This window comes from Sturnira hondurensis, unplaced genomic scaffold (assembly GCF_014824575.4).
Source record: "Sturnira hondurensis isolate 20B ecotype Veracruz unplaced genomic scaffold, ASM1482457v3 Scaffold0015596, whole genome shotgun sequence".
In the NCBI taxonomy this organism is placed as follows: domain Eukaryota; kingdom Metazoa; phylum Chordata; class Mammalia; order Chiroptera; family Phyllostomidae; genus Sturnira; species Sturnira hondurensis.
This window is the reverse complement of record NW_028088227.1, coordinates 83921-111236: the sequence shown is the minus strand read 5'-3', so window position 1 is coordinate 111236 and position 27316 is coordinate 83921. Positions and strand designations below refer to the sequence as shown.

At 43.2% G+C, this 27316-nt stretch overlaps 1 protein-coding gene across 3 annotated transcripts in view; it reads right to left on the bottom strand.

The window, feature by feature from the left end:
• The window catches only part of DGUOK (deoxyguanosine kinase), a 39849-nt gene extending 21896 nt beyond the window's left edge, over positions 1-17953 (bottom strand). The window contains exons 1-2 of one of the 3 annotated variants that reach the window (XM_037064852.1): positions 17728-17953; positions 4575-4732 (exon numbers count right to left, since the gene is read on the bottom strand). In XM_037064852.1, coding sequence (XP_036920747.1) covers positions 4575-4732; positions 17728-17869 — 300 coding nt within the window. In that variant the 5' untranslated portion in view covers positions 17870-17953. Of the gene's footprint in view, positions 1-2316; positions 2430-4574; positions 4733-17727 lie in introns of all 3 variants that reach the window. The other 2 variants (XM_037064853.1, XM_037064854.1) reach the window with 2 other exon arrangements.
• Between the last annotated feature and the right edge of the window lie 9363 nt (positions 17954-27316).

Below are 27316 nucleotides of genomic sequence, written 5' to 3'. Positions count from 1 at the left end.
AAGAATAGTAATAAATGGCTGATAAACATAAAAAGATACTCAGTTCATTGGCAATCAAAGAAATAAATGTAAAATAAAACAACACACCATTTTCTTGCCACTCCATTAGCGAAGATGAAAAACAACACCTAGTGTTGCTGAAAGCATGGGAAGAAAATTTTTTCTGAACAAAACAATTTGGAAATTATATAAAAAATGTCAACAAGATGCATTATTTCTGTACATTAAAATTCCAGTTCTAGATTATCATAAGAAAATAAAAAGAGGCACAAAATTTGGCTATTAAAAAGAATAAAGCCCTGGCTGGTGTGGCTCAGTGTACTGAGAACCAGCTTGTGAACCAAAGGGTTGCCAGTTTGATTCCCAGTCAGAGCACATGCCTGGGTTGTGGGCCAGGTCCTTGGTGGGGGGTAGGTTAGATGCAACCACACATTGATGTTTCTCTCCCTCTTTCTCCCTCCCTTCCTTCTAAAAAGAAATATATAAAATCTTTTTTAAAAATGTAGCTACAAGGATATTAACTATTGTAACATTATTTATAATAGGGAGAAACTAAAAACTAAATATTTAAATAAAAGACTGGATAACTGAGAGTATATCATATTATGCAGTATATTGCCACCATTAAAGACATTACTATGAAAGGATGACCTTGTATATAAAGTGATGTGTAGGTGACAGTCACAATTTTTGGTTGGTGGGATGATGCCCAATCCACTGAGCCACACTGGTCAGAACAATCACAATTTTTGATTAAAGAGAGTAAAGTTTTATACATTTATGTAAGTGTGTATATATATATTTTTCCTCTAGGAAAAAGTCTAAAAGGACAAAATGTTAATTTTACCTCTGGATAATGGGATTATGGGAGTACTAGTTATCTGTTGCCGCATAACAAGTTGTGCCAAAACTTAGTGGCTCGAAAGCACTGATTACCTCAGTTTCTGTAGGCAGGGAATTCGGGACCCGGCTTAGCTGGGCAGTTCTGCCTAGGGTTTCTCATGAGGTTGCAGTCAGGATTTTGGCTGAGGGTACAGCCATCTGAGGACCTGACCAGGGAAAAGGATCCACTTCCAAGAAGATTCACCCACACAGCTGTTGTCAGCTTTGTTGTGACAACACATAGGACTCGGACGCTTGCTGTGTGGGTCTCTTCACTGGAGGGGACGCTTCAGCACAGAGTGGCTGGCATCCCCAGAGCCAAAAGTGAGCAGGAGTGATGCAGAAAGTCACACTCTGTTATTCATGCCACACTCTAGTCATTAGACGCAAGTTACTAAGTCTGGCTCACACTAAAGGAGAGAATTACAGTTCATCTCTTAAAGGACAAAGTACCAAACAATGTGTGGACTTTTAGTGGAAAACTAACACAATGGACAAACTGACTTCAGAATAAGGAATAATCTGTAGGAACATGGTGTTTGGCTTGAAAGAGAGAAGACTTAAGGGGGAAAAAGAGGAGGCAAACCACTACCTTCAACTAACTATATGAAGAGTTGCCACGTGGAAAAGTTAGGAGGCTTAAGAAGCAAAAGTTGGACCAATAACTCAGATAGAGTCAGTCACAGTATGCAAAGTGGTTCATACAAGAACTTTCTAACAATTAGTTGTTAAAAACCAGAGTGAGCCACTCAGTGAATGCTCCCATTGGCTAGAGGAGGAGCCTGTGGCAACCAAGGCATGGTGCTACCGCTCCCTCGGCTACCTCTAAGGTTCACGTCCAGACTGGTATTTCCTTACTCATACCGAAGTGGCTGGACTTGAAACCAGCCCCACAGCCTTTCCCAAAGTGGCAGAGCTGTAACAAAGGTCTAAGCCATGACATATAAACGAAATGTACGGTGCTTGGCACAGTACTGTGCCTGGTACATAGTAGGTAGTTTATAAATGTTAGTTATATCTGCATTGACTCAAAGTGTGATAAGATGCTCTCTAAGGTCCTTTCCAATTTTTAAGACTTCATAAATAGTTAAAATCACTTTAATTAACTGTTAATCTTGACGGTGAGACTCAGTAATATACTTACAGATAGGAAGGACAAAATTAATCCTCAAAGCCAGAATGGCTGGACATGCTTTGGGAAACCACACAGAACAGAAACAGTTACTTATGTAGACATGTAATAACCACAAAAATGAACACTAAGCATATTCAAACAAGTCATATTTTCTCTTCTATACGTGGTCTGTGCGCTGGAATGAAGGTATTTTAAAAAGAAGACTAAACTGGGCTATCTCACCCCCTCAGAGAAAATCAGATTATTACAATTAGTTTACTCACTCATGCCTGCCAAGCACCCAACAACTGAAAACTTACTTTTTGCGTGCCAGCAGCCTGGACGTTCTGCCATGTTGCTACAGGTTCTGTAGCTACGTGCCACTCGGGGTACGTTTTCTTGAGTAACTTCACAAAGGTGGACTTTCCCACAGCTGCAATGCAAACAGCTTGTGTTAGGACATTTCCTAAATCAGGGCTGAAGGAAAAGGTGGCTATCCTGCCCAGCTCATGGGAATAATGATCAGCTTTTACAATTTCAAAACTCAGTAACAGCCACATCCATTGTCAGACTGACAATGGGTCAGGCCATGCTACCTGGAGTCACCCTAGTGCAACAGGGAGGAAAAATACACTTAAGATTTGATCTGAAATTTTACTGTCCCAACCTCTCAGAGGCAAAGAGTATTTAATAATAGTTAAAAATGTAATAGTCCAGCCCTGGCTGGTGTGGTTCAGTTGGCTGGAGTGTCAACTCACAGACCAGAAGAAGGCCTCAGGTTTGACTCCTGGTCAGGGCACACACCCAGGCTGCAGGCTGGGGTGCAGACAATAAGGCGGCCAATCAGTGTTTCTCTCACACATCGATGTTTCTCGCTCCCTTCCTCTTTCTCTAAAAGCAATGAAAAAATGGCTTTGGATAACAAGAGTATTTTTTAAAAATGTAATAGAGTATCAAAAGTAGATGAAATCAGATACATATGTTGTAAAGCTTGAATCACAATCCTATTTATTCTGTGATGGTGTAAAAATTGAAACTTTTTCACAATAGATTATGACCTTCATTCATTCAACAATCTGACCAAATGCTCAGGACTGTCTGACCCTGGGGGTGTATTGATAAACAAACACAGGATCAACTTTGCCCTCACAGCTTATATCGAGATAGATAATAAACAAACACAGAAGGAAATTATAACAAATTGTGTTAAGTGCTAGAAAAGAAAAATGCAGGATGGCTCTAACACAGCTCAGGAGGTCAGGGAAGGCTCCTCTGAATAACACCTGAGTTAAAATCTGAAAGATGAGTTAGCTGGGCCAAGGGCTAGGGGATGGCAATCCAGGCAGAAAGAGCAGCATGAACAAAGGTGGGAAAAGAGAAAGAAGTAGGCACACAATAAAACAGAGAAGTCTATGTGCGGCCTTGAAGAAGCCAGTGCAGCTACAGTGTGGGCAAGGGAGGGGGAAGTGTGACTCAAGATGTGTGTGGAGAGGCCGGCCAGCCGGGATGAGGTCATGAAGGGCCTCACAGCCATGGGAAGAAATCTGAATCTACTGGAAGGACAATGGGAAGTCAGTGGTGATAGGTTTTATGCAGGGAAATGACAAATTTCTACCTCATTTTTAAAAGATCACACTGTCGGCTACATAAAAATGGACTGCTATGGAAGTAGACAGACCAGTTAGAAGACAATAGTGGCCTGAACCAAGGTGATGGGAGAGATGTAGAAAATAGCAGATGCTTTGAGAAATGCTTTGGAGATTAAATCAGCCCAGGACCACAACATCCAAGTCATCTTTTCCCATTTACACCACTGTCTCGTCCATACTTCCCTGAGCTTCAGACTTCACTCTCCAACTGAACATCTCTTGCCTCTCTAACTGGACATCTCACTTGGCTGTCCCACAAACACCTCAAAGTCAATATATTCCCTAAATGAACTCACCATCTTCCCCACCAAACTGTTTTCTTTTCCATATCCCACCATCCATTCACTGTCAGAACTCTCTCCTCTACCAAACCTCAAGTGGCCACCAAGTGCTTTGGTACTTGCCTTTTAAATTCCCCGCATCTGTCCTTTTCTCTCTATCCCCCGCTCCTGTTCAAGACCAGCCTTTCAACATCTCTTGCCTCTCCAACTCTGCCCTTGCCCTCTTCAATCCATCATACTTCAATCCTCTTCACACTGCAGCCACAATGAACACAAAACAACATTGCTTAAAACTTTGACAGCTCCGCGTTGCCTTCATAACAAAACCCAACCCTTCAACATGGCCTGTGAGACATTATGATCTAGCCCCTGCATATACCTCTCCGGCCTCAGCTTCACTTCAGGCATCCTGAACTCCTGGACCAAGCTCCTTCCAACTCTAATCATGCCACATTTTCTACTGCAAATCTGACTGTTCATACACTTTATCATTTCCTGGTACACTTCCTCTCCTCAGCTGGCCAACTCCAACTCAATCTTCAAGAATCTGCTTAGACGCTGGCTGGTACGGCTCAATTGGTTGGAGCATCATCCCATAACCAAAGGATTCCCGGTCAGGGTACATACCTAGGTTGTGGGTTCACTCACTTGTCTGGGCATGTGAGATCCCCGGTCCAGGTGCTTAGGATTCCTGGGCCCTGGTCTGTGTGCACATAAGATCCCCAGTCTGGGCATGTACGCATATGGGAGGTAACCAATCGATGCTTCTCTCTGGCATTGATATTTCTTTCTCCCTTTCTCTCTCTCTAAAAGAAAAAAAAAGAAAAAAAATGTTCTTGGGTGAGGATAAAAAAAAAAGAAAAGAATCTGTTTAGATATGCCTTCTATGTGAAGCCTTTCCAGACCCTGATACCTCTATTCAATTAGCTAATCCTCCTTCACCCTTGGCCTGGCATTCTGGGTAAGACTCCATCACTGCCATTGTAATCATATTTCTCCAGGTACAAGACAGGGGTCCTCCATGGCAGGAACCAAAGCCCAGCCCAGTGACCTGATTGAATGAATAAAACATTTAATACATTATTAATTTTAGTTCCCTCTGAAACCTACCTTTGTTAAATATCAAAAATAAACTTTAAGAATGCCCTGACCAGTGTGGCTCAGTTGGTTGGGCATCATCCCGCAAAGCGAAACATCACCAGTTCAATTCCCAGTAAGGGCACAAGCCTGGGTTGCAGATTTGGTACCTCCCTACAGTTGGGGTGTGTACGAGAGGCAACCAGTTTCTCTCTCACATTGATGTTTCTCTCTCTCTCTTACCCCTCTAAAAAAATTTAATTTTTTAAAGAATAAAATAAACCTTAAGAGTACTTTTGGAACTCAATCTTCTCTATTGGAGTTGATTTTTCTTAAATAAGTTCTACTCTTGGGATAAATACAAATATTGGGTTGGCCAAAAAGTTTGTTTGTTTTTTCCAGTAAGATGGCTCTAGTAGCACTTAGCTGTCTTTAACTTTATTTGAAACAATTTGTTAGATTTTATTGTGACACCTGTCATATCAGCTTGCTTTTTAAAATTTTTAAAAATTTTTAAAAATTTTATTTTGTTCAAGTACAGTTTTCTGTCATTTACTCCCATTCCAGCCCACCCCCCAGCCCGCCCCACCTCCCTCCCATTTCCACCCCCCTTAGTTTTTGTCCATGTGTCCTTCATATTTGTTCCTATAAACCCTTCTTCCCCTTTTCCCCTGAAATTCCCTCCCCTCTCCCCTCTGGTCACTGTCAGCCTGTTCTCTATTTCAGTGTCTTTGGTTAATTTTTTAAAAAACTTATCAAAATCAGTGAACTTTTGTGTAGCTATTTTAATATTGAAGATGGAAGAAAATAAGCAACATTTTTGGCATATTTATGCTTCATTATTTAAAGAAAAGTAAAAACACAAGTGAAACGCAGAAAATCTGTGCAGTGTATGGAGAAGGTGCTGTGACACTGAACGTGTCAAACTATGAACAGTAAAATGACAACAAACTCGTAAGTATCAACAACTGAACCTAAACAAAAAACTAAGCAAACAACTAGAACAGGAACAGAATCACAGAAACGGAGGTCACATGTAGGGCTATCAGCAGGGTCGGGGAGAACGGGAGCAGAAAGGTACAGGAAATAAGAAGCATAACTGGTAGGGATAAAATAGACAGGGGGAGGTTAAAAATAGTGTAGGAAATGTAGGAGCCAGAGATGTACAACCCATGGGCATGAACTAAGGGGAAGGGAATGGTGGAAGGTAGGGGGGTGCAGGGAGTGCAGTATAAAAGGGTAAAAAATTGGGATAACTGTAATAGCATAATCAATAAAATATATTTTTATATGGTTTGCGAAGTTTCATGCTGGAGATTTATTTTTTAAAAAAATATTTTATTTATTTACTTTTAGAGAGGAGGAAAGAAAGGAGAAGGAGTGGGACAGAAACATCAATGTGTGGTTCCCTTTCATGTGACCCCTACTGGGAACTGGCCCGCAACCCAGGCATGTGCCCTGACTGGGAATCGAACCAGTGACCCTTTGCTTCACAGGCCCGTGCTCAATCCACTGAGCTACACCAGCTAGGGCTGGAGATTTCTCATTGATGATGCTCCATGGTCAGGTAGACCAACCGAAGTTGAGAGAGATCAAATCGAGATAGTAATTGAGAACAACCAACATTCTACCATGCAGGAGATGGCTGACATACTCAAAATATCCAGATCAATAAAATTATTGGTGAAAATGATAAATGTGTCTTTTATTTTCTGGAAAAAACCAACCATATGGACTTTTTGGCCAACCCAACAGAACCAAGAGAAGAGAGGAAGGCATGCTTCCAGTCAATTTATCAGCCACTCACGGGTACTGATCAGGAGTGAAGAGCTGTCTCAGCAGAAGAACCCACACAGCCAATAAGTGACATTTATCACACACCACTCCAACTCCTCTCTGAACCTACAGGCTAAGAACAAACAACGTGAATCTATGCATTTTGTACAGTCATGCTCATCTCTCACTCCCACTCCACCAAACTTTTGAGTGCCTTTGCACATGTGCTCAGCCTCTGCTCTTCCCACACCCCAGTGACTAAAGGCCTTTCCCTGCTCCTCTAGGCCTGTGTCTAAATCCTCTTCCCTACCAAGCCCAAGGTCTCACTTCTTCCATAAGTTCAGGACTTCTCTAACTCACACCAAATTTCTACCATACTGGGCAGCTGAATCAAAGAAGATACATTTATTACCGACCTACAATTTATTTAGCATTTAATTGTTTTGATTTTTTCATTCCTCTCAGTGTTGGTTTCCTAACAGGATCTCAATCTCTGGGGCTGGGCCCCCGGCATGCACACTTTTATAGTATGCCCCAAGTGCTCCTGATACATGCTTATTTTTACAACTTTTTAAGTTACTCCTCACCTGAGGATATGTTCATTGATTTTAGAGAGAGGAAGGAATACACAGACAGAGACAAAGATCTATGTGAGAGAAAAAACATCAACTGGCTGCCTCCTGTATGTGTCCTGACTGGGGATCGAACTTGCAGACTTTTAGTGTACAGGACAAGGCTCCAACCAACTGAGCCATCTGACCAGTACGATGCTTATTTTTGAGAATGTTATCCAGAACTATCTGATCAAAATCAACAGAAGTAGTTCGTAAAAAATATAGATTCTAAAACCACATACTAAACTACTAAATAAAGCCCTCTGTGCTTGTCATGGAGTATCTAACAGAGTGGCAGGAATTACAAGTTGGTTGAGTTTGTGTATTATCAAATACTTGCCCACCCTGAGCAGCCCCTAGTTTAAAATATCTGGCAAGGACTTCCGGCCAAGATGGAGGTGTAGGTGGAAACACTGTGCCTCCTTGCACAACCAAGTTTAAAGACAACAGTTTTAATAACAAAAACACAACCAAAACACAGAAAATTGAACTGTATGGAAGTCAGACGACAATGAACCCTTCAGCCAGACCAGTAAGAGGGGCAGAGTCAGCGGCTGGCGGAGTGGGGATGGGCAGGAAAAAGTGGCCAGACCGACCCAGGTGCACAGGCGGCGGTTGGCGGATCCCAGGCGTGGGGTGGCAAAGGGCAGACACAGTGGGGGTGCAAGGCGGCTGGCTGACCACGGTCACACATTCATACTCAGATAAACCAGGCCAAGGAGCAAGCAGTGAGACAGACCACACAGGCTAGGGCCCCAGTGACGGGAATTAAAGACCCAAACCACCAACTGGAAAAACTTTGGGGGTTGAGGTGCCGGGAGAAGCTCCAAGGCTCACAGAGAGTTTGTTGGAGAGACCCACAGGGTCCTGTAAGGTGCACAGGCCCACACACCTGGGAGCCGGCACCAGGGGGGCCTGGTTTACCTGTGGGAAGCAGCAGAGGGGATGGAAATCCAAGAGAGAGTGGAACAAACACCACTGCCCCTCTCTGACCTTGCCCCCACATACAGCGTCACAACCCAGTGACCTGGGTCGCCCCACCCTGGTGAACACCTAAGGCTACGCCCCTCATACATTACAGGCACAAACAGACCAAAACATTATGCCTCAAGAACAGCTCAAAGCCCCAGAGCCAATACTCCTAAGCAACCAACAGATAGCCAACCTATCAGATGCACAATTCAAAACACTGGTGATCAGGATGCTCACAGAACTGGTTGATTTTAGTCACAAATCAGAGGAACAAATGAAGGCTACACTAAGTGAAATGAAGGGAAATGCGCAGGAAACCAATAGTGATGGAAAAGAAACTGGGACTCAAATCAATGGAGTGGACCAGAAGGAAGGAAAAAATGACCCAACAGAAAGGAATGAAGAAACAAGAATTCAAAAAAATGAGAAGAGGCTTAGGAACCTCCAGGACATCTTTAAACATTCCAACATCCAAATTATAGGGGTACCAGAAGGGGATGAAGAAGAGCAAGTGGAAAACTTATGTGAACTAATAATAAAGGAGAACTTTCCCAGTCTGGCAAAGGAAATAGACTTCCAGGAAATCCATGTAGCTCAGAGAGTCCCAAAGAAGGTGGACCCAAGAAGGAACACACCAAGGCACATCATAATTACATTAGCCAAGATGAAAATGATGGAGAGAATCCTAGAAACAGCAAGAGATAAGGGGACAGTTACCTACAAAGGAGTTCCCATCAGACTGTCAGCTGATTTCTCAAAAGAGACCTTACAGGCAAGAAGGGGCTGGAAAGAAGTATACCAAGTCATGAAATCTAAAGACCTACAGCCAAGATTGCTCTATCCAGCAAAGCTTTCATTTAGAATGGAAGGACAGATAAAGTGCTCTCAGATAAGGTCAAATTCAAGGAGTTCATTATCACCAAGCCCTTACTATAATGAAATGTTAAAGGGACTTATCTGAGAAAAAGAAGATGAAAAACATGAACAATAAAAAGACAGCAAACTCACAGTTATTAACAATCACACCTAAAACAAAAGCAAACTAAGAGGACAGCTAGATTAGGAGTAGAACCATAGAACTGGAGATCACATTAAGGGTTAGCAACAGGGGAGTGGGAGGAAGAGAAGTGGGGAGAAGGTACAGAGAATAAGTAGCATAGATTGTAGGTAGAAAATAGATGGGGGGGAGAGCAAGAATAGTATGGGAAATGTAGAATCTAAAGAACTTGTGACACATGGACATAAGCTAAAGGGGGAGCATGGCGGGAGGGGGTATGCAGGGTGGAGGGGAATGAAGGGGGGGAATGGGACAACTGTAATGGCATAATCAATAAAATATATTAAAAATAAAATTTAAAAAAATATCTGGCAAAGCCCTGGCTGGTGTAGTGTAGCTCGGTGGATTGAGCGCAGGCCTATGAACCAAACAACTGCAGTTCGATTCCCAGTCAGGGCACGTGCCTGGGTTGTGGGCCAGTTCTCAGCAGGGACTCACGAGAGGCAACCACACATTGATATTTCTCTCAATATTGCCTTCCTTTCCCCTCTAAAGATAAACGGATAAAATCTTTTAAAAAATATCTGGCAAAGATGGTCAATATTTAGATTGCATGTTGTTGATTTAAGTCTAAAACATGCTCCCTGCTATCTATCACCTGAAAAGCTATTTTAATTAATATGAAAAGATGAAGGTAATTGTTATCTGAGTGATACTGAATAACTGTTAAAATTATTAAAAATTAAAGTCAACTTTGGCCCTGGCCAGGTACCTCACTTGGTTGGTGTGTCATCAGCCAAGGTTGAGCATTTGATCCCTGGTCAGGGCACATACATAAAGCAACCAATAAATGCATAAGTAAGTGGAACAAGTCAATGTTTCTCATTAGCTTTCTCTCACTAAAATCAATTAAAAAAAAAAAGACATGCACACAACCATTAAAAAAGAAAAACAATTACTGCAGAAACTACTGCATATGGAAAGGGCCCTGTAGGTTAGGGAATGCCAACTTTACCTCTGAGATCATACACTATTAGTTCATCCAAGAGCAGTCAGGACTTTCAGAAACTGACTCATGCCATTTAAACACACAAAGCCCGGAATACCAACAAATCAGATGTAATGGGAAATACACAGTTCCAATGACTGGAACAATCACACCAGAGCAACACCTCCACCCTGCCCCTGTTCCCCATTCCGAAGCTCCTAGAAGCCAGGTTAGTAATCAGAACATGGCTTCAGCAAAGGATGGCAGTAAGTGGTGGTGGGAGGTCCCAAGAGTTGTGCCATCCGTGTTGCTGTGGGGCTTGAAGAACCTGGGTCATTTACCACAGTGCAGAATTTCTTCCACTGCATTGCAGTGGAACTCGGCTGTGTCAGGCACCATCCACACATATGAAATAATAATTAAAAAAAAATTCGAAGTTACATGTTTATATTAAAACCAGACACAACATAACTTTTTTTAGTGCTGTGATACCTCATCATAATAGTTTTTTCTTCCTGCTTGGGTTTTGATTTTTAAAGATAAATGTTTCTAAAGCGTTCCCAGGGACTTCCCTGTGGTGTTTCTGGTGGTGCTGGCTGGTTCTCCACTGCAACACCGGCCTCCCCCTCATGACCAGAACACTCACACCCACCGAAAGCCAATCCTCTCCACGTCAAACTGGGCAAACCGACAAATTCTTTCATTTGATCTCTATGCAAAGCACCAGCTTCTTATAACAGCATTATTGCAATTTAATTATATCCCAGCTTCATTGTTACCTTTCACTATACTTTTTAATATCATAAAATTTGGGAGTTACCAGATCTCAGCACCAAACCTTCCCTTGGGGCCTTGGCTATCCTTGTACCTTACTTGATGTGCCATGACTTGAAAAGGGGTGGGAGCTACTTTTTCAGAGTACATTACCTCAACATGTTGATTTTTATTAGCACTGGAATTGTCATTCCACCTGCTGGACCAAAGAGTTCCACTGCTAATGTTCATCTTATTTCTAAATCATGGTTTCTTCCTCCTACAAATTTTTCTATGCACTACAACACCTGCTATAACAACATTATGCTAAAATCTAGTAGTAAGACAGTACCTGATGTAACACCCCAAATAATCTATTACTTTAAGTGTAATACAGCTGTATCTCATGGGAGCCTCTTAAATATATCATTTCCAAGCATTTTCTTCTCTAAAACAAAATGAAAAACAGGAAAAATCCACTTCTGAAACTTTATACAAAACAAACCAACCAACCAATGGCCATAAATATAAAACTGTCTATCTTTAAACAAAAATTCTTCAAAGAAAATGAAAGACTTCATTTCAGCAACTTCATTTGATGCTGCATTCATTCACTCAGTCATCCAATCAATCAATGCAGCTACTAAGTGGTAGGTACTACAGGTAAAATGATGGACTAGACTGAGATCCTGCCCTTTAGGGACTTATACTTCAGTCCTGAATCTAAGTATCCAGGATCACATAGGCTCTGAGACTATAGCCATTCTGGGAAAACTTTAAAAAAACATGCAGCAACTGAAACGAAACTTAGTACATTTTTGCCCTGAATCTTTTTCATGGGAAACTATGTTTACAAAAAAAACCAAAACAAACAAAAAACACCCATTCTCACCATTTCCGAGTACATCCCAAACTCATCCATTCTCCCCAAAACCCTTCCTGATCTGGAACGCCCTCCTCCCCGCCCTGCCCACTAGCTGATTCATCCTTTCATTGTCGCCTTCTCCAACTGTCTCCACCTCCTCCATCTCTAGGCAAAGACAATTACTGCCTGCTCTAGTTTACCAAGGTTTTACACTGTAATTGTTGTTGACTCATCGATCTCTCCAGCTAGGCTGGAGGCTCACTTTTTGAAGACACAGACTGACTTTAGTCTCTTTACCCCCTGAGTATCTAGCCAGGTACAAAGAATGGCGATGGATGCATGGAATGAGTTGGATCACAGCAGACTCCAATTCACGATGTTTGGAATAAACTGGTCACTTTCCCACCCCCAGGATTCTTTGCCCAACTATTTATACTCAATAAAAGTTAAAGATGTGTATTAGTGGTCTTAAATCACTAACCTTGAATGCCAGAGGACACATGGTATAGGGAAACTCTCCATTGCTTTACGTCCCAGTCTCTACACTGCAAAAGTACAAAATAGCTTCCTCTTTCCTGGTGGGATCTTTCAAATCAAAGTAAGAATAGTCTGAGATGACTCACTGACAATATTTCAAAGAACACTCCTTTCTTCAATTTAAGTTTGTAATCATAAAATAACTGGATTTGGAAGGTGATACTACACTTTAGTGAAGAATATACTTTAAAAAGATAGGCTAGGTATTTTATTTTTTAGATCTTAAGGAAGTCTAGGTATAAAGCTTTTCACTTACAACCACAAAGGCCTATGGCTTCACAACTCATGCTAGATGCTGTTAGTTGTTACTTCACTGACTCATTTCCTTTATACGTGCTGCTCTACCAGCCAGGTGCTGCTATCCACATCTGCAGGGTCAACATAGCAAGATGTAGAGAAGGAGAACTACAGTACAAGAAAAGCTACTCCAGCCCTGGCTGGTGTGGCCTACTACCCGAAAGGCTGCTGGTCAGAGCTCATGTCTGGGTTTCGGACCAGGTCCCCAGTTGGGGGTGTTTGAGAGGCAACTGATTGATGCTTCTCTCCCTCTTTCTTCCTCCCTTCTCCTCTCTCTAAAAATAAATAAAATCTTTTAAAAAGCCACTCTAAAGATATCTAACTTCAGTTAGGACAGGGGCTCACCTTGCTCTGTTCATGTTTCCTGAATGGGAAAAACACGTGAACATTCTCATTCTGATTTAATGATGCCACCTGTGATTAGAGAACCAAATAACTCATTTGATTATACTATCAGTTTAAAATATTTCCTTTGTGGGTACCAATGACTAACTCCCATATGGGTATCACAGCATAGGATTCAAAAGCATCTGGCAAACATTGAATGAGTACAATGGGTCAGGAAGTGGGGCAGGTTCTGATGACAGAAAGATGAACAAGACACTAAGTGGCCAGATCAGGGAAGATGTTAAATGTTGCAAACAGTCTCCACAGGACTCAAGTGCTACAGCAGTTGTGGGTACAAAATGTTATGAGAGCATACAGAGGAGGCAGTGACTAATTTTCTCTGGGGAGAGTCATCAGAGTGAGTGGGGTGATGGAGAGTAACAGGAAATATAGAGAGCGCCAGATTAAAGAATCCCAGTCCACTTGTTAGTCGCTGTCCTTGGGCAACTGCAGTTACTTCCAAGGCTTCGACAATCACCCCACAGTCAACACCTTCCATATGGAAAATCTCAGCTTCCAACTCTTCTGACTCCAGGCACATATTCTAACCTACTTCAGAACACCTATCTCTGTATGTCTCAGAGGCATTTCATATAAAATACAGGGTTCAGCAGAAGTAACACCTGCTTGAGAGTGGTTGGGAGGGTACGCCTATGTCTCGTACCCTCCCAATGGACAGCAATTTGAACACTCCACCTAAAATATCTTATGGTGTGACTGAGTGTGATGTTATGTTACAGGATTACATGCTTATGATTTTGGAATAAGTTTGTAATGAAACAGGGGGCGTTATTTTTGCTGGCCCCTGTACATCTCTCTTCCCAGATTTCTTCTTCTTTTACTCCCATCCTCAGTTTTCAGAGTCAGTGTCCAAAGTATAAACCTCATTGCCATCTTCTATGTCTCCTTATCCCTCACCTTCAAGTGGCTACCAAGGCCTATCATCCTAAAAATCTCTCACAAACCAGCACTTACTTCTCTGCCTCTCCATTCCCCTGTGCAAGCCTGCATCTTCCTCCTTCCAACTACCATAAGAGCCACGAAATTAGTCTATCTACTACAAACTTTTTATTTAATCATTCAACCAAACGCGTGCAAGGCATTATGAGTACTACAGCACACAAGACATGCAAAGAAAGTACCAGCTTTATGGCCCTTTCTTCCTATTTGCTCATTCTAGCCAATTTTCTTTTTAAAATTAATATAGTCACAGCACATCGGCCTGAAGTCTTCAGTAGCCTCTCACTGCCTACAGACAAAATCCTTGCACGGCCCACAAGGAAGTTCAGCATCTGGCAAACCCTATCCTTCCAGCCTCTTGTTCTGGCATCCTCTCACAGGCCCTTTAAACTCCAAGCCCACTCCCTCTCTGTTATTAAAACTACACATTTCTTCAGGCTTTGCTTTGGCAAAGATACTTCCTATGCCTGGAACACCCTTCCTCTTTCCCCCCTTGGGAATCCCTACCCTTGAGATTCCAAGTTTCCATGCCCAAACATGGCACTCATCACATGGTATAGAAATCATGTTTAGAAGTTGGCTTCTTTCACTTGCCTGTGAGCTCCTTAAAGGACAGGAGTTGTATCACACATGAGTTCCCCTTCCTAGGACACACTCAGTGAGCTGTGGTTACATAAGAAAGCCAGAAAGAAGCATAGCAATCTGGAAATGTTAAGAAGCAAAGGTCAGGAAAATCGGGATAGCAGCTCACACCTCACCTGATGGCCTGTCTGAAGCACTTATTTTGTAAAGTACTCTGTACCTCTCTAAGGTAGAGCTTCCTTTGAGGGCATATTTCTCAAAGTACAGTACAGAACATCTTTGATAACACCATCAGGCAGGTAGCAGGACCCTCCCTTCTCCTTTCTCTCAATGTTTCTGATCTGGCTAGAGAAACACACATCGCCAAGGTGACTGGTCCCACTTTAAATTCTTGACTACAAAGTCCAGATGGGTCCTTAGTGCCACCCAGTAAGTCTATATTTCTCCCTTTCACTCACTGGAATTTCATGACTTTCCACGCTCCCCATACTCACTCTTTTCCATTTCCCCGAGAAAACATACACAACCAAATGACCTTTCCTAAGTTCCCACTACATCTACTTAAGTCAGTACCCACTTATTTGCCATGCTCTCCATTATCAGAAATGAACTGTGCCTCCAGCTAAAACCAGCCTTGCTCCGCTTGGTCTATAGGTTCCATTCCTTCTTGCTTACTAACATCACTCCAGCAATTCTATCCTCTCTCCTGTTTCTCCACTGTCTCCCTCTCTACCAGAACATTTCCGCCAGCTTACAAATATATCATTTCTCTTACAAAAAAAGGTCTAAAACCCTCTTCCCATTTCAGTTACCACCCATGTCTTTCCTTTCTAAGAAAGCTTCCAAACCGCTGCATAACCCACTGTCTCCAATTCCTTACTTCCCATTCTCCTTGAACCTCTGCCAATCAGACTTTCACCTTTATCGCTCCTAAAAATTGTCCAAGTTCACCAAAGAGCTCCATTAAGAGAGCATCACACAGTTGATGATTCCCTCCCTCAAACAGGTTCAGCTGACTTCCAGGATATCATTCTCTTTTGGTTTTTCAGTGGCTGGATTCCTTCTCAGTGTCTTTTGCTAGTTCCTCCCCATCTCCCCAATCTCTTTAGCATTTGCAGATGCAGGGCTTGGTCCTTTCCATCAACACACAAGGTCTCCTGGATGTAAATTCATACTATATTCATAACTCCAGTCTGGGGAGACTCTGAACTCCAAGCTCACATATCCGACTGCCCATTCAACAACTCCACTTAGATATCTAACCACCACACAAAAACCCAACATTCCTAAAAACAAAATCTTGAAACCACTCCCTGCCTCAAATCTGTTCTTCCCATTCTCCTCCACTGAAGAAAATCCATTTTTCAAGTTACTCGGGCCAAAATGACTGCAGTCAGCACTGAACCCTCTCTTTATCTCACTCCACATTTATCTGTTAACAAATCTAGTTAGCCCTACCTTACAACGTACTAGAATCCAATCACTTCTCACCACCTCCCCTATTACCATCCTGGTCCAACTCACTGAAACTCACCATTTCAATAACCTCCTGACACTTTCTACCTTCAACATACGTGCCAGACTGATCTTTTTATAACAAGTCAAATCACATCACTTGACTATCCCAACCTTCCAACGGCTTCTCACCTTACTCAGCATAAAAACGCATCAAGGACTACAAAGCCTGTATCAGGTATGGCCACCCCTTCCCTTCTGACCTTCCCTTCTCCCACTCTCCCTCTTGCTCACTGCACTCCAGCCACAATGGCTTCTCTCCTATTCCCTGAACACACTTTCTGTCTCAGGGCCTTTGCACTCCATCCTCTCTCTGCCTGGAAGATTCTCCTCCCAATTATCCACAGGGTTGACTCCCTCACCTTCTTCAGGGTTTGGCTCAAATGTCACCTTCAAAGTCCTGTCTTGATTATCCTTAAAATTGCAACTTTCTTCAATCCCTGAATTTTCATCACACTCATTACTACTATTATATGGTTTACTTTGCTTAATTTATGTTGTTCATTGTCAGTCTCCCTCTACCTAAGTTCCACGAGAACAGATATTTGTTCTGTTCACTGCTGTACCCTCTGGGCCACCAACAGTGCTGGCATGTAGACATGGCTCAAAGGGTTACTGGATGAATGAATAAATGGAGAAATTCTCAGTTTACTGCTAGTGCGCCTTCCACACTGAACACTGCTGCTAATCCTCTTCTGGGTCTCAGTAAGTTTGCAGGTAAAAAAGTATCAAGTCAGAATTTAGTAACATTAAACCAAAATGTTTTGCTTTCATTCGGTTTTTAACTACTTTTTAAGATACTGAGTTTCTGTGTGCTCTTTAACAGTTTTTAACTTAATACATGTTTTTAAGGTTAAAAAGTGAGTTTCTTTTTAAGAAAAACGTTAATAATTTACAGTGGAACTAACAGAAACATGGCAAAAATAGTGAAGGTGGTGCCCGAATGACTGAAGGTAAAGAACTCTCTTAGGGTGGAATGGCCAGATAAAATGCAGGACGCCCAGTTACACACAATGATGTTTTTTAGCGTGTGTCCCAAACATTGCATGGCACACAACTGCACTAAGAAATTATTCCTTATCTGAAGACCTATTTTAAATAGGCATCCTTTTGTGTTTTGCGTTTTCCTAAATATGATAACCCTCGAACAAAGAAGTTACTTTGAGCTTCCTGTCGCTTTCATTTAGCTCTATTCCTACAAGCTAGTCGAACTCTTCTTGGCCTATCTACAAACTGGTGGCTCTTACGTCCCTATGGGGCAGTAATGAGAAAGGGCGTTCTAAATATCAAAGAGAGAGAGGTCCACAGGGCATTTTGGGATGTGAACGGCCCTGGCAGCTCAGGACTAGCAGCCCCGCCGCACTAGACCTGGGGAGGAGGTAAGGAGGAGGGGAGGGGTTCCGGGGCCGGCTCCCTTTCCCAACCTTTCAGACACCTGCTCAGCGGAGGCCAAGGCTTGGCAGCCTCTTTCCAGCCCTTACCAATGTTGCCTTCGATGGAGAGCCTTCGGGGCTCGCGCCCCGCGTGAAGGCCCCTGGAGAGGGGCATGCCCTCAAGGCGGGTCTGAGACATGGAACTGCAGAGCGCGCGCAGCAGCTTTACAAATTGCCTGCCTGAGACCATCCTACCCAGTAACCGCGCAACCAGCTCTTCCGCCGAGAGCACTTCCGCTCCTGCTACCACCGCCCACGCGCTTCGGCGCACCTCTGACGTCAGAGACGGTAGGGCAGGAAGTGGGTGGGGTGGATCTGACTGAGAAGGTGGGGCTAAAGGGACCTCTTTGTTCTCGCGTTGTTTGTGGAGTAGCGTTGTGAGAAAGTCTAGCTTGGGATGAGGAAAAGTTTGCTGATAACTGGACTTGCAATGGCGTGATTAACCTTTGCTCATTGGAAAATAACAGTTCAAAAAATTATAATAATTCCATCACCTTTGCATTTTTATACATTTAAAATAATTTTAATAAGTAAAGACAAATCAAAATGATTGTAATTTCAAACAAGCTATTTTTTCCCCCAGGCGTTTGTAGTCTGGTGTTTATTAAATTGGACTGTTTTAAGTAGGAAAATGATGCAAAGTGATAAATTACACAAATTAACTTTTTCCCATTCCCTGCAACGCAGCAGCACAGTGCTGGAACATTATTTAATAAAGCAACAAAAGAATTCGATAATATCCCACCTTTTACTTTGTCTCTTGAGTGAATAAATAAACGTTCGCTCAACCGATTTGCACAGTAGCCAAAAATCCTATTAGAATAAAGTGGGTGGAGGCTCGGATGTGACTGGAACGGGTTTAAACTTGATAGATTGGGTTCTGTGGGCGTGAACAACAGCGGGGATGAGGAGAGGGGCGGGTGTGAACTGATGGGATTCTGAATGGGGTTTGTAAAAGGAAGAGCCTGGGTAGAGAGAGCAGCTAACAAGCTGGTGTGCGAAACTGGTGGCCCGTCGGTGGACAACTTCTCTGCAGAGGAGCAGGGCCGGTTCTGAGCTGCTGCCATTGGGTGAGGCCCTGATTGGCTTTGTCCTGCCGCACGCAAATGTCTCAACGACCTCAGATTGATGACATGTTGTCAGGGGGTGCTTACACCTTTCACGCTTAAACCAATAGAGGCAGCAGGCAAACCCGCGTTCAGGCCCCACTCTGAGGTGGGAGCTCTTAGGAAACAGCCACCTGGGTGCGAAGGGGTGGGGAGAGGTCAGTAGCTGGGACACCTGTCTTGAGGCTGTTTGCATAGCAGGCACAACCTGGAAATCAACTCCTTTTCCCTATATTGATGTTTATATTAATGGTTGAAGTGACATTTATATATTAAAAACGTTATTTAAAAAATAGATCGTAAATTTATTTAGGATAACCTGGGTGGAGCGCTGAAGTCTGTCCCATCCCTCCCTCCCTCCTTCCACAGCCACCTCTGTGTAAAATTACTACTTACATTTTTTATCCATGTAAACCCAGACTTGGAAAATATTCATCCAAATATGGGGGTCTCTGGGCCCCCATATTTTCACTGCTTCATTGCCCTCGGGTCTCTCTGAAGGTTACATGAGGAAGTTGTCAGCAGATTTACGTGCAGACAGGGAACTAACTGGCTCCTTAGTAACTATTTTTAAAAAACTTTAGTGAAGTATAGTAGTGAAGAAAAGAGCGTGTATCATAAGTGCAGCTTAATGAGAAATTTCATAAACTGAACACATACCTTCGTTGCCTGGATTCACATGAAGAAACAGAGCACTGCCAGCATCCCCACAATCCATTTTCTAGCCGGGTACCACCCCTCCCCCACCAAAAGGTAATCGGTAGCCTGAGTTCTAACAGCAGAGGTTAGTTTTGCCTAGTCCTTATAGAAATGAAATTATATAGTGAGTACTAATTTCATTCAACATAATATCTGTGAGATTTCTATGTATTATACCTGTAGTTGTAGTTTATTCATTCTCATTGCTGGGTAGTATTTCACTATGTCACCCTACCACAATGTTTTTTATCCATTCTACTATTGAGAGTTTCTAGATTTGGGTTAGTATGAATAGCATTGCTATGAATATTATTAAATATGTATTATGGTAAAAATAAATAGTCCATTTTCTTGGGTAGATACTTATGAGCGTAATTGCTGTGTGATAGGCTATTTGTGTGTTCAACTTTAGTAAATACTCCTAAATAAGAAATAGTTCCACAGTGATCGTACCAGTTGACACTGAACCAGCAGTGACTGAGCGCATGCTCTGGTTCCACATTCTTACCAACAGTTGGTATTGTCAGTTTTTTTCATTTTATTCATTCTGCTGTACATAATGGTATCTTCTTAGAGTTTTATTTCACATTTTCCTGATGAGTAATGAAGGGAGACACCTTTTCCTACATTTATTGACCATTTTAGTAACCTTTGTTTTAAAGGACCTATTCAAATCCTGTGCCTATTTTTCTACTGTCTTTTACTCACTGTTATTGTTCATTATATATTTTGCATATGAGTCCTGTCTGAGTGTTTTCTCTCTGTTTCTTGCTTCTAAAAGCTTTATTTTTGATGTATTGTATAAAGTAAGAAACTAAATGCTTTTGCCTGAATTGCCTGTCATTTATCTTAATATTAGTGATAATTCTTCTATTCCCCTTCATTTCTTTATGCTTCTTTTATTATGGTATACCATGCATAAAAATTTAATATCTTTCTGGGTCTTAATTCCAAATTCTCAGAAGAGAGAAATTGATTGGCCCAGCTGTGCCCAAAAGATAGGGTTCCATGGAACAAACAGAAGTGTTAGGTCCCCACCTGTATATGGGGTAAGAAGGGCAATTAAAAGGATCTTTGTTCCCTGACCCATGTGGCTGTATTGGTTGGGTGTCATCCTGCAAAGGAAAAGGCCACCCGGTTGATTCCTGGTTGGTGCCCATGCCTGGATTGAGGTTCAGTCCCCAGTTGGGAGCACATAAAATAGTCAACCAATAGATGTTTCTCACATTGGTGTTTCTCTCCCTCTCTTTCTCCCTCCATTCTCCTCTCTCTAAACATAAATAAATTAGAAAAAATTAAAAAAATTAGAAACCTTTACAAAAATTAAGGGGACTTCCAGCCAAGATGGAGGTGTAGGTAGACACATTGTGCCTCCTTGCACAACCAAAATAAGGACAAAGACAATTTGGAAACAAAACAACATCCAGACTGACAGAAAATTGAACTGTATGGAAGTTAGACAACCAAAGAGTTAAGAGATAGACATATTCATCCAGACTGGTAGGAAGGGTGGAGTCAGGCGGCTGGGCAGAAAGGGATCACAGCACAGAAAGCGGTGGCACCCTGGGCATGCAAGACACCCTGGGCATGCAGGATGGCATGGCTGGCAGACACAGGGTACGGGGTGGCAACGGGCAGACCCAGTGAGGCAGCGATTGTGAAGCGAGGCACTGTGCGCAAGGCGGCTGGCTGACTGGGCAGTCCCACGTTTGTGCGCAGATAAACCACAAACTGGGGAGCGAGACAGACCAGTCAACCCAGGGCCCCAGCGCTGGGAAATAAAGCCTCAAAACACTGGGTGAAAACACCTGTGGGGGTTGAGGTGCTGGGAGATACTCCCAACCTCACAGGAGAGTCCATTGGAGAGACCCACAGGGTCCTAGAATGTACACAAGCCCACCCACTGGGAATCAGCACCAGAAGGGTCCAGTTTGCTTGGAGGAAGTGGTGGAGGGGACTGACATCTGACAGAGAGAGGAACAACTGCCATTGTTCCCTCTCTGACCCCACCACCACATAAAGCATCACAACCCAGTGACTGGGTTGCCCCACCCTGGTGAACACCTAAGGCTCCACCCCTCATACATAACAGGTACAACAAGACAAAAAAAAATGGCCCAAATTAAAGAACAGATCAAAACTCCATAGCAATTATAACTAAGTGACCAAGAGATGGCCAACCTTCCAGATGCACAATTCAAAATACTGGTGATCAGGATGCTCACAGAACTTGTTGATTCTGGTCGCAAATTATATGAAAAAATGAAGGCTATGCTAAGTGAAATGAAGGAAAATGCACAGGGAGCCAATAGTGATGGGAAGAAAACTGGGACTCAAATCAATGTAGTGGAACAGAAGGAAGAAAGGAACAACCAAACAGAAAAGAATGAAAAAACAAGAATTCAAAAAAATGAGGAGGGGTTTAGGAACCTCCAGGACATCTTTAAACATTCCAACATCCAAATTAGAGGGATACCAGCAGGGGAAGAGGAAGAGCACAAGTGGAAAACTTATTTGAACAAATAATAAAGGAGAACTTCCCCAATCTGGCAAAGGAAATAGACTTCCAGGAAATCCACGTAGCTCAGAGAGTCCCAAAGAAGGTGGACCCAAGAAGGAACACACCAAGGCACATCATAATTACATTAGCCAAGATTAAAATGATGGAGAGAATCCTAGAAACAGCAAGAGATAAAGGGACAGTTACCTACAAAGGAGTTCCCATCAGACTGTCAGCTGATTTCTCAAAAGAGACCTTACAGGCAAGAAGGGGCTGGAAAGAAGTATTCCAAGTCATGAAATCCAAAGACCTACATGCAAGATTGCTCTATCCAGCAAAGCTTTCATTTAGAATGGAAGGACAGATAAAGTGCTCTCAGATAAGGTCAAATCCAAGGAGTTCATTATCACCAAGCCCTTATTATAATGAAATGTTAAAGGGACTTATCTGAGAAAAAGAAGATGAAAAACATGAACAATAAAAAGACAGCAAACTCACAGTTATTAACAATCATACCTAAAACAAAAGCAAACTAAGCAAATAACTAGAACAGGAACAGAACCACAGAAAAGGAGATCACATGGAGGGTTAGCAACAGGGGAGTGGGAGGAGGAAAGAGGGGGAAAAGGTACAGAAAATAAGTAGCGTAGACAGTAGGTAGAAAATAGACGTGGGGAGGGCAAGAATAGTGTGGGAAATGTAGAAGCTAAAGAACTTACGACACATGGACATGAACTAAAGGGGGGGGAATGTGGGTGGGAGAGGGTGTGCGGGGTGGAGGAGAGTGAAGGTGGGGAAATGGGACAACTGTAATAGCATAATTAATAAAATATATTTAAAAAAATAAAAACAAAGGGATCGTTGTGAGCAAGAAAGACACCTAAAAAGGATGGTGACCAGTTCCTTCTAGATGGGGGTAAACAGGGTGTTGTCATCCTACCTCAGGTGAGGGCCAGAGGTCAGAAAGTTAGTGGCAACTCGGTACGCAGAATTATGTCGCACTTGCCTGGAGGAATGGGTCCATTTCCTGCTTGTGAAGGATTGTCAGATATCTGCAGGAGTTTATGGGTAAGAGCTGATTGTCCTACATGAACTCTAGCCATTCAGTATCATTCCTCCATCCAGTATTTACTGAGCATGTACTACGTACCATGCACCCTGCTTAGTCCATGGAGTACAGTTCTGAAGAAATTATTATTTTCAAATGTTGTAAGTGCTATTGTGACAAATAAAATACTGACTCATATATACAAAAATGCTTATGCAGGTGTTAAAAATGAGACCCTGACTTTCCTCTGCTGCTTGGATGTCTGGTCAGTTATATTGTCATCTACATAAAAAAAATTCTGATGTGCTGGATGAAAGGGTCAAGCCAGAGCCATTTGCTATTGTGGCACCATTTGCCTAGCAGGCCTGTGACCTGGTTACACCTGACTGCCATGTTACTCATCTGAGTTTATGTCCTCAGGACTGGGAATAACTGGAAGCAAGAACAGAGCAAACTGTTCCCCATAGCCACAGGTAAAAGAAAACATTGGAATAAACTGCAGCCCCTGTTACAATGTCCTAACAGCCCAGGGGCCACACAACAGCAGCCTCCTCACCCTTTTTAATCCAATTATAATCCAGTGAAAACTCAAGCCCCACCCCTCAGTGCTGGTGTGTCACTCCACACCAGGCCCCTCTCCTTTCTTGGAGAGTGAATAAAAACCTTATTCTTTACATTTTCTTCTCTTTGTGAATTTTTTCACAGCCTACATCACTGACCATCCTAACACTGGATTATGCTAACTCAAGCTGGTGAGGCTAGGCAGTACACTTACAGAATCCCCTCCTCATAGGGCTGGCTGTGAGTTAGAGTTGACCAAAAGAGGACCTAGTGGTATTTGGAAGGTATGTGGGAGCCTCATCAACTCCTCTGGGGAGATCTGTGTTGTCAGATACTGTGACAGACAGATACACCTGCAGATACATCTCAGCTAGTCCCTGAGACTTTAGTGACTCCTCTCTAATTATCCCACAATTCCCTCCTGACCTCTACTTCCCCAGCTCTTCTCACCTTGGAGTAGTCTCATTTCTCTTTTTAAAGATTACTTATTTGTTTATTTATTTTTAGAGAGAGGGGAAGGGAGAAAGAGAAGGAAACATCGATGTGAGAGAGAAACATGGATCATTTGCCTCTCACACCTCTTGTAAGCACCCCAAATGGGGACCTGGCCCACAACCCAGGCATATGCCTTGCTTGGGAATCAAACTGGCAACCTCTTGGTTCACAGGCTGGTACTCAATCCACTGAACCACGCCAGCCGGAGTTGAGTGGCCATACTTTTAGTAACTCCCTTATTTCTGCAATGTGTGTGGTGGCTCTACTCCCCTGAATGAACTCTGACTGATATACCTCATCACAAAGAGAGATATACAAGGAGGTGATTAAGAGTGTGGGCTCTAGATTCAGACAACCAGGGGTGAATATTAAGAAAGACAGTTCACAGGCAGCTTTTTAACACAATGCATGCCACACAGCTACCACCCAATAGACATTATATAATAGGTAATGGCTCCTTCAGCTTGGCCCTCAGTGCCTGGGACATAACTTCTATTTATTTTTGGTAGACTTCCTGTAGGATTATCACTCTTCTTAAGTTATTGTAGCCAATCCAGTAAATAGTAAAGTACTTCTTGAAGTGGGATGAGACCAGATGGAGGAGGGAAGGGCATGTCCAGTCAGCTTTCCCTTCCTTTCCGTATGGAGATTCCAGTGTACCCCTCTATAGCAGGGAGGGTCAGTGCTCTGCATCTCCATGGCTCCCTGTGTGCACACGAGTGTCCTCCAACCTCCTCCTTGTGCTTTCTCTCCCAAGAGCCGGTGCCTGCAGCTCCTCTTTGCAGNATTTGTTTATTTATTTTTAGAGAGAGGGGAAGGGAGAAAGAGAAGGAAACATCGATGCGAGAGAGTAACATGGATCATTTGCCTCTCACACCTCTTGTATGCACCCCAAATGGGGACCTGGCCCACAACCCAGGCATATGCCTTCCTTGGGAATCAAACTGGCAACCTCTTGGTTCACAGGCTAGTACTCAATCCACTGAACCACGCCAGCCAGAGTTGAGTGGCCATACTTTTAATAACTCCCTTATTTCTGCAATGTGTGTGGTGGCTCTACTCCCCTGAATGAACTCTGACTGATATACCTCATCACAAAGAGAGATATACAAGGAGGTGATTAAGAGTGTGGGCTCTAGATTCAGACAACCAGGGGTGAATATTAAGAAAGACAGTTCACAGGCAGCTTTTTAACACAATGCATGCCACACAGCTACCACCCAATAGACATTATATAATAGGTAATGGCTCCTTCAGCTTGGCCCTCAGTGCCTGGGACATAACTTCTATTTATTTTTGGTAGACTTCCTGTAGGATTATCACTCTTCTTAAGTTATTGTAGCCAATCCAGTAAATAGTAAAGTACTTCTTGAAGTGGGATGAGACCAGATGGAGGAGGGAAGGGCATGTCCAGTCAGCTTTCCCTTCCTTTCCCTATGGAGATTCCAGTGTACCCCTCTATAGCAGGGAGGGTCAGTGCTCTGCATCTCCATGGCTCCCTGTGTGCACATGAGTGTCCTGCAACCTCCTCCTTGTGCTTTCTCTACCAAGAGCCGGTGCCTGCAGCTCCTCTTTGCAGGAATGTCCTAAGCCCACTGGGGCTCTTTCCCTTCACAAGAGGAAAGCCTGGGACTTTATGTGCAGGTTGTACCTTCACTGACAGGTGGCTGTGAAAGCCCAGCTCATTGCCTGCAGTTAGGCTAATCCTCCATAGCTCACTGGGGACAGCTGAAACTATGCCTGAGAGGTCCCCTGCTGAGCTTCCTCCCCTTTCCTGTCATGCCTCTTCCACTCTGCTCACGGGTTTCCCCTTTGAGTACTTCCTCAATAAATCACTTGCACGAGGATCCTTATTCTAGAGTCTGTTTCTGGGAAGCCCTTTCTGAGACATGCAAATAAATCCTCTGGGGCGGGGGTGTGAAAACAAAAAACTCCTTCCTATCATGTCCAGAGGGAACTTGCAGAGATGGTGGAGGAGGAATGTCTGATGTTGAGGTACCTGCACCTCCAATGGGTTCCACTGTCTCCAAACAGGTATTCCTGGGAAGGCTCACAGACCAGGTGGGATCAGCTCAGGAGCATCCAAAATGGGACTCGGAGAGGTGGAGAGAGGGAAAAGTACACCAGGCCGAAGCGAGAACCTAGTTCTGCCATTAACTGGCTAGGTGACAGAGTTAACTAGTAAAGTAGCTACAAAATGGGAATGATACTAGTTCCTTCCTCATAGGGCTGTGGTAAGGATTAAATGAGGAAATCTATGTAAAGCTCTTAATCTAGTGCCTACCATATTGTAAACAGTCTATGTTAGCCATTATCCCTATCCTTATTTTCTCAAATTACTTTGCATGTGCTTCTCTTTCACCTCAAATCATTGTCTTATATGTATATGTCTGTCCCCCACTTTATGCAGCGAGACTGTGAAATCATCTTTGTGGGGTACATAATTCCATGTGGCCTTACGCAGTAATTATGGATTTATTTACCAAAAATTTAGTAAATACTTGTGAAATTAATTAAACATAATTAACCAAGGTCAGGGGATGGGGGTGGGGAGAGGGAGACAGAGAAAAGAAGAAAGAGGAGGAGGGAAGAGGAGGGAGGAGGAGGGAGGAGGAGGAGGAGGAGGGGGGAAGAGGGGAAGGAGTGGGGGAGGGGAGGAGGGGGAGGGGGAGAAGGGGGAGGAGGAGGAGGGGGAGGAGGCTTCCAGCCAAGCCAGAGGTGTAGGTAGATACATTTTGCCTCCTTGAACCAACAAATTAAAAAAAAAATAACCAGAACTACCAGAAAATAGAACTGTATGGAAGTCCCATAACCAAGGAATTAAAGAAGAAACACCCATTCAGTCAGGTAGGAGGGGTGGAGATGGGCAGCCAGGGTAGAGAGAATGCGCAACAAGGGGGAGGCTGGCAGATGGGTGGTCCCACATTTACATGTGGATAACCAGGAGGAACAACTGGGGAGAGAGACAGACCCCACAACCCAGGGTTCTGGCGCTGAGAAATAAAGCCTCAAAACCTCTAGCAGTAAAAATCTGTGGGAGTTGTGGGAGGAGTAATTCCCAGCCTCACAGGAGAGTTCACTGGAGAGACCCACAAGGTCCTAGAATGTACACAAACCCACGCACCTGGGAATCAGCACCAGAAGGGCCCAGTTTGCTTGTGGGTAGCAGGGTAAGTGACTGAAAGCCGGCCAAGAGCTGAGCAAGCAGTACTGCTCCCTCTTGGACAC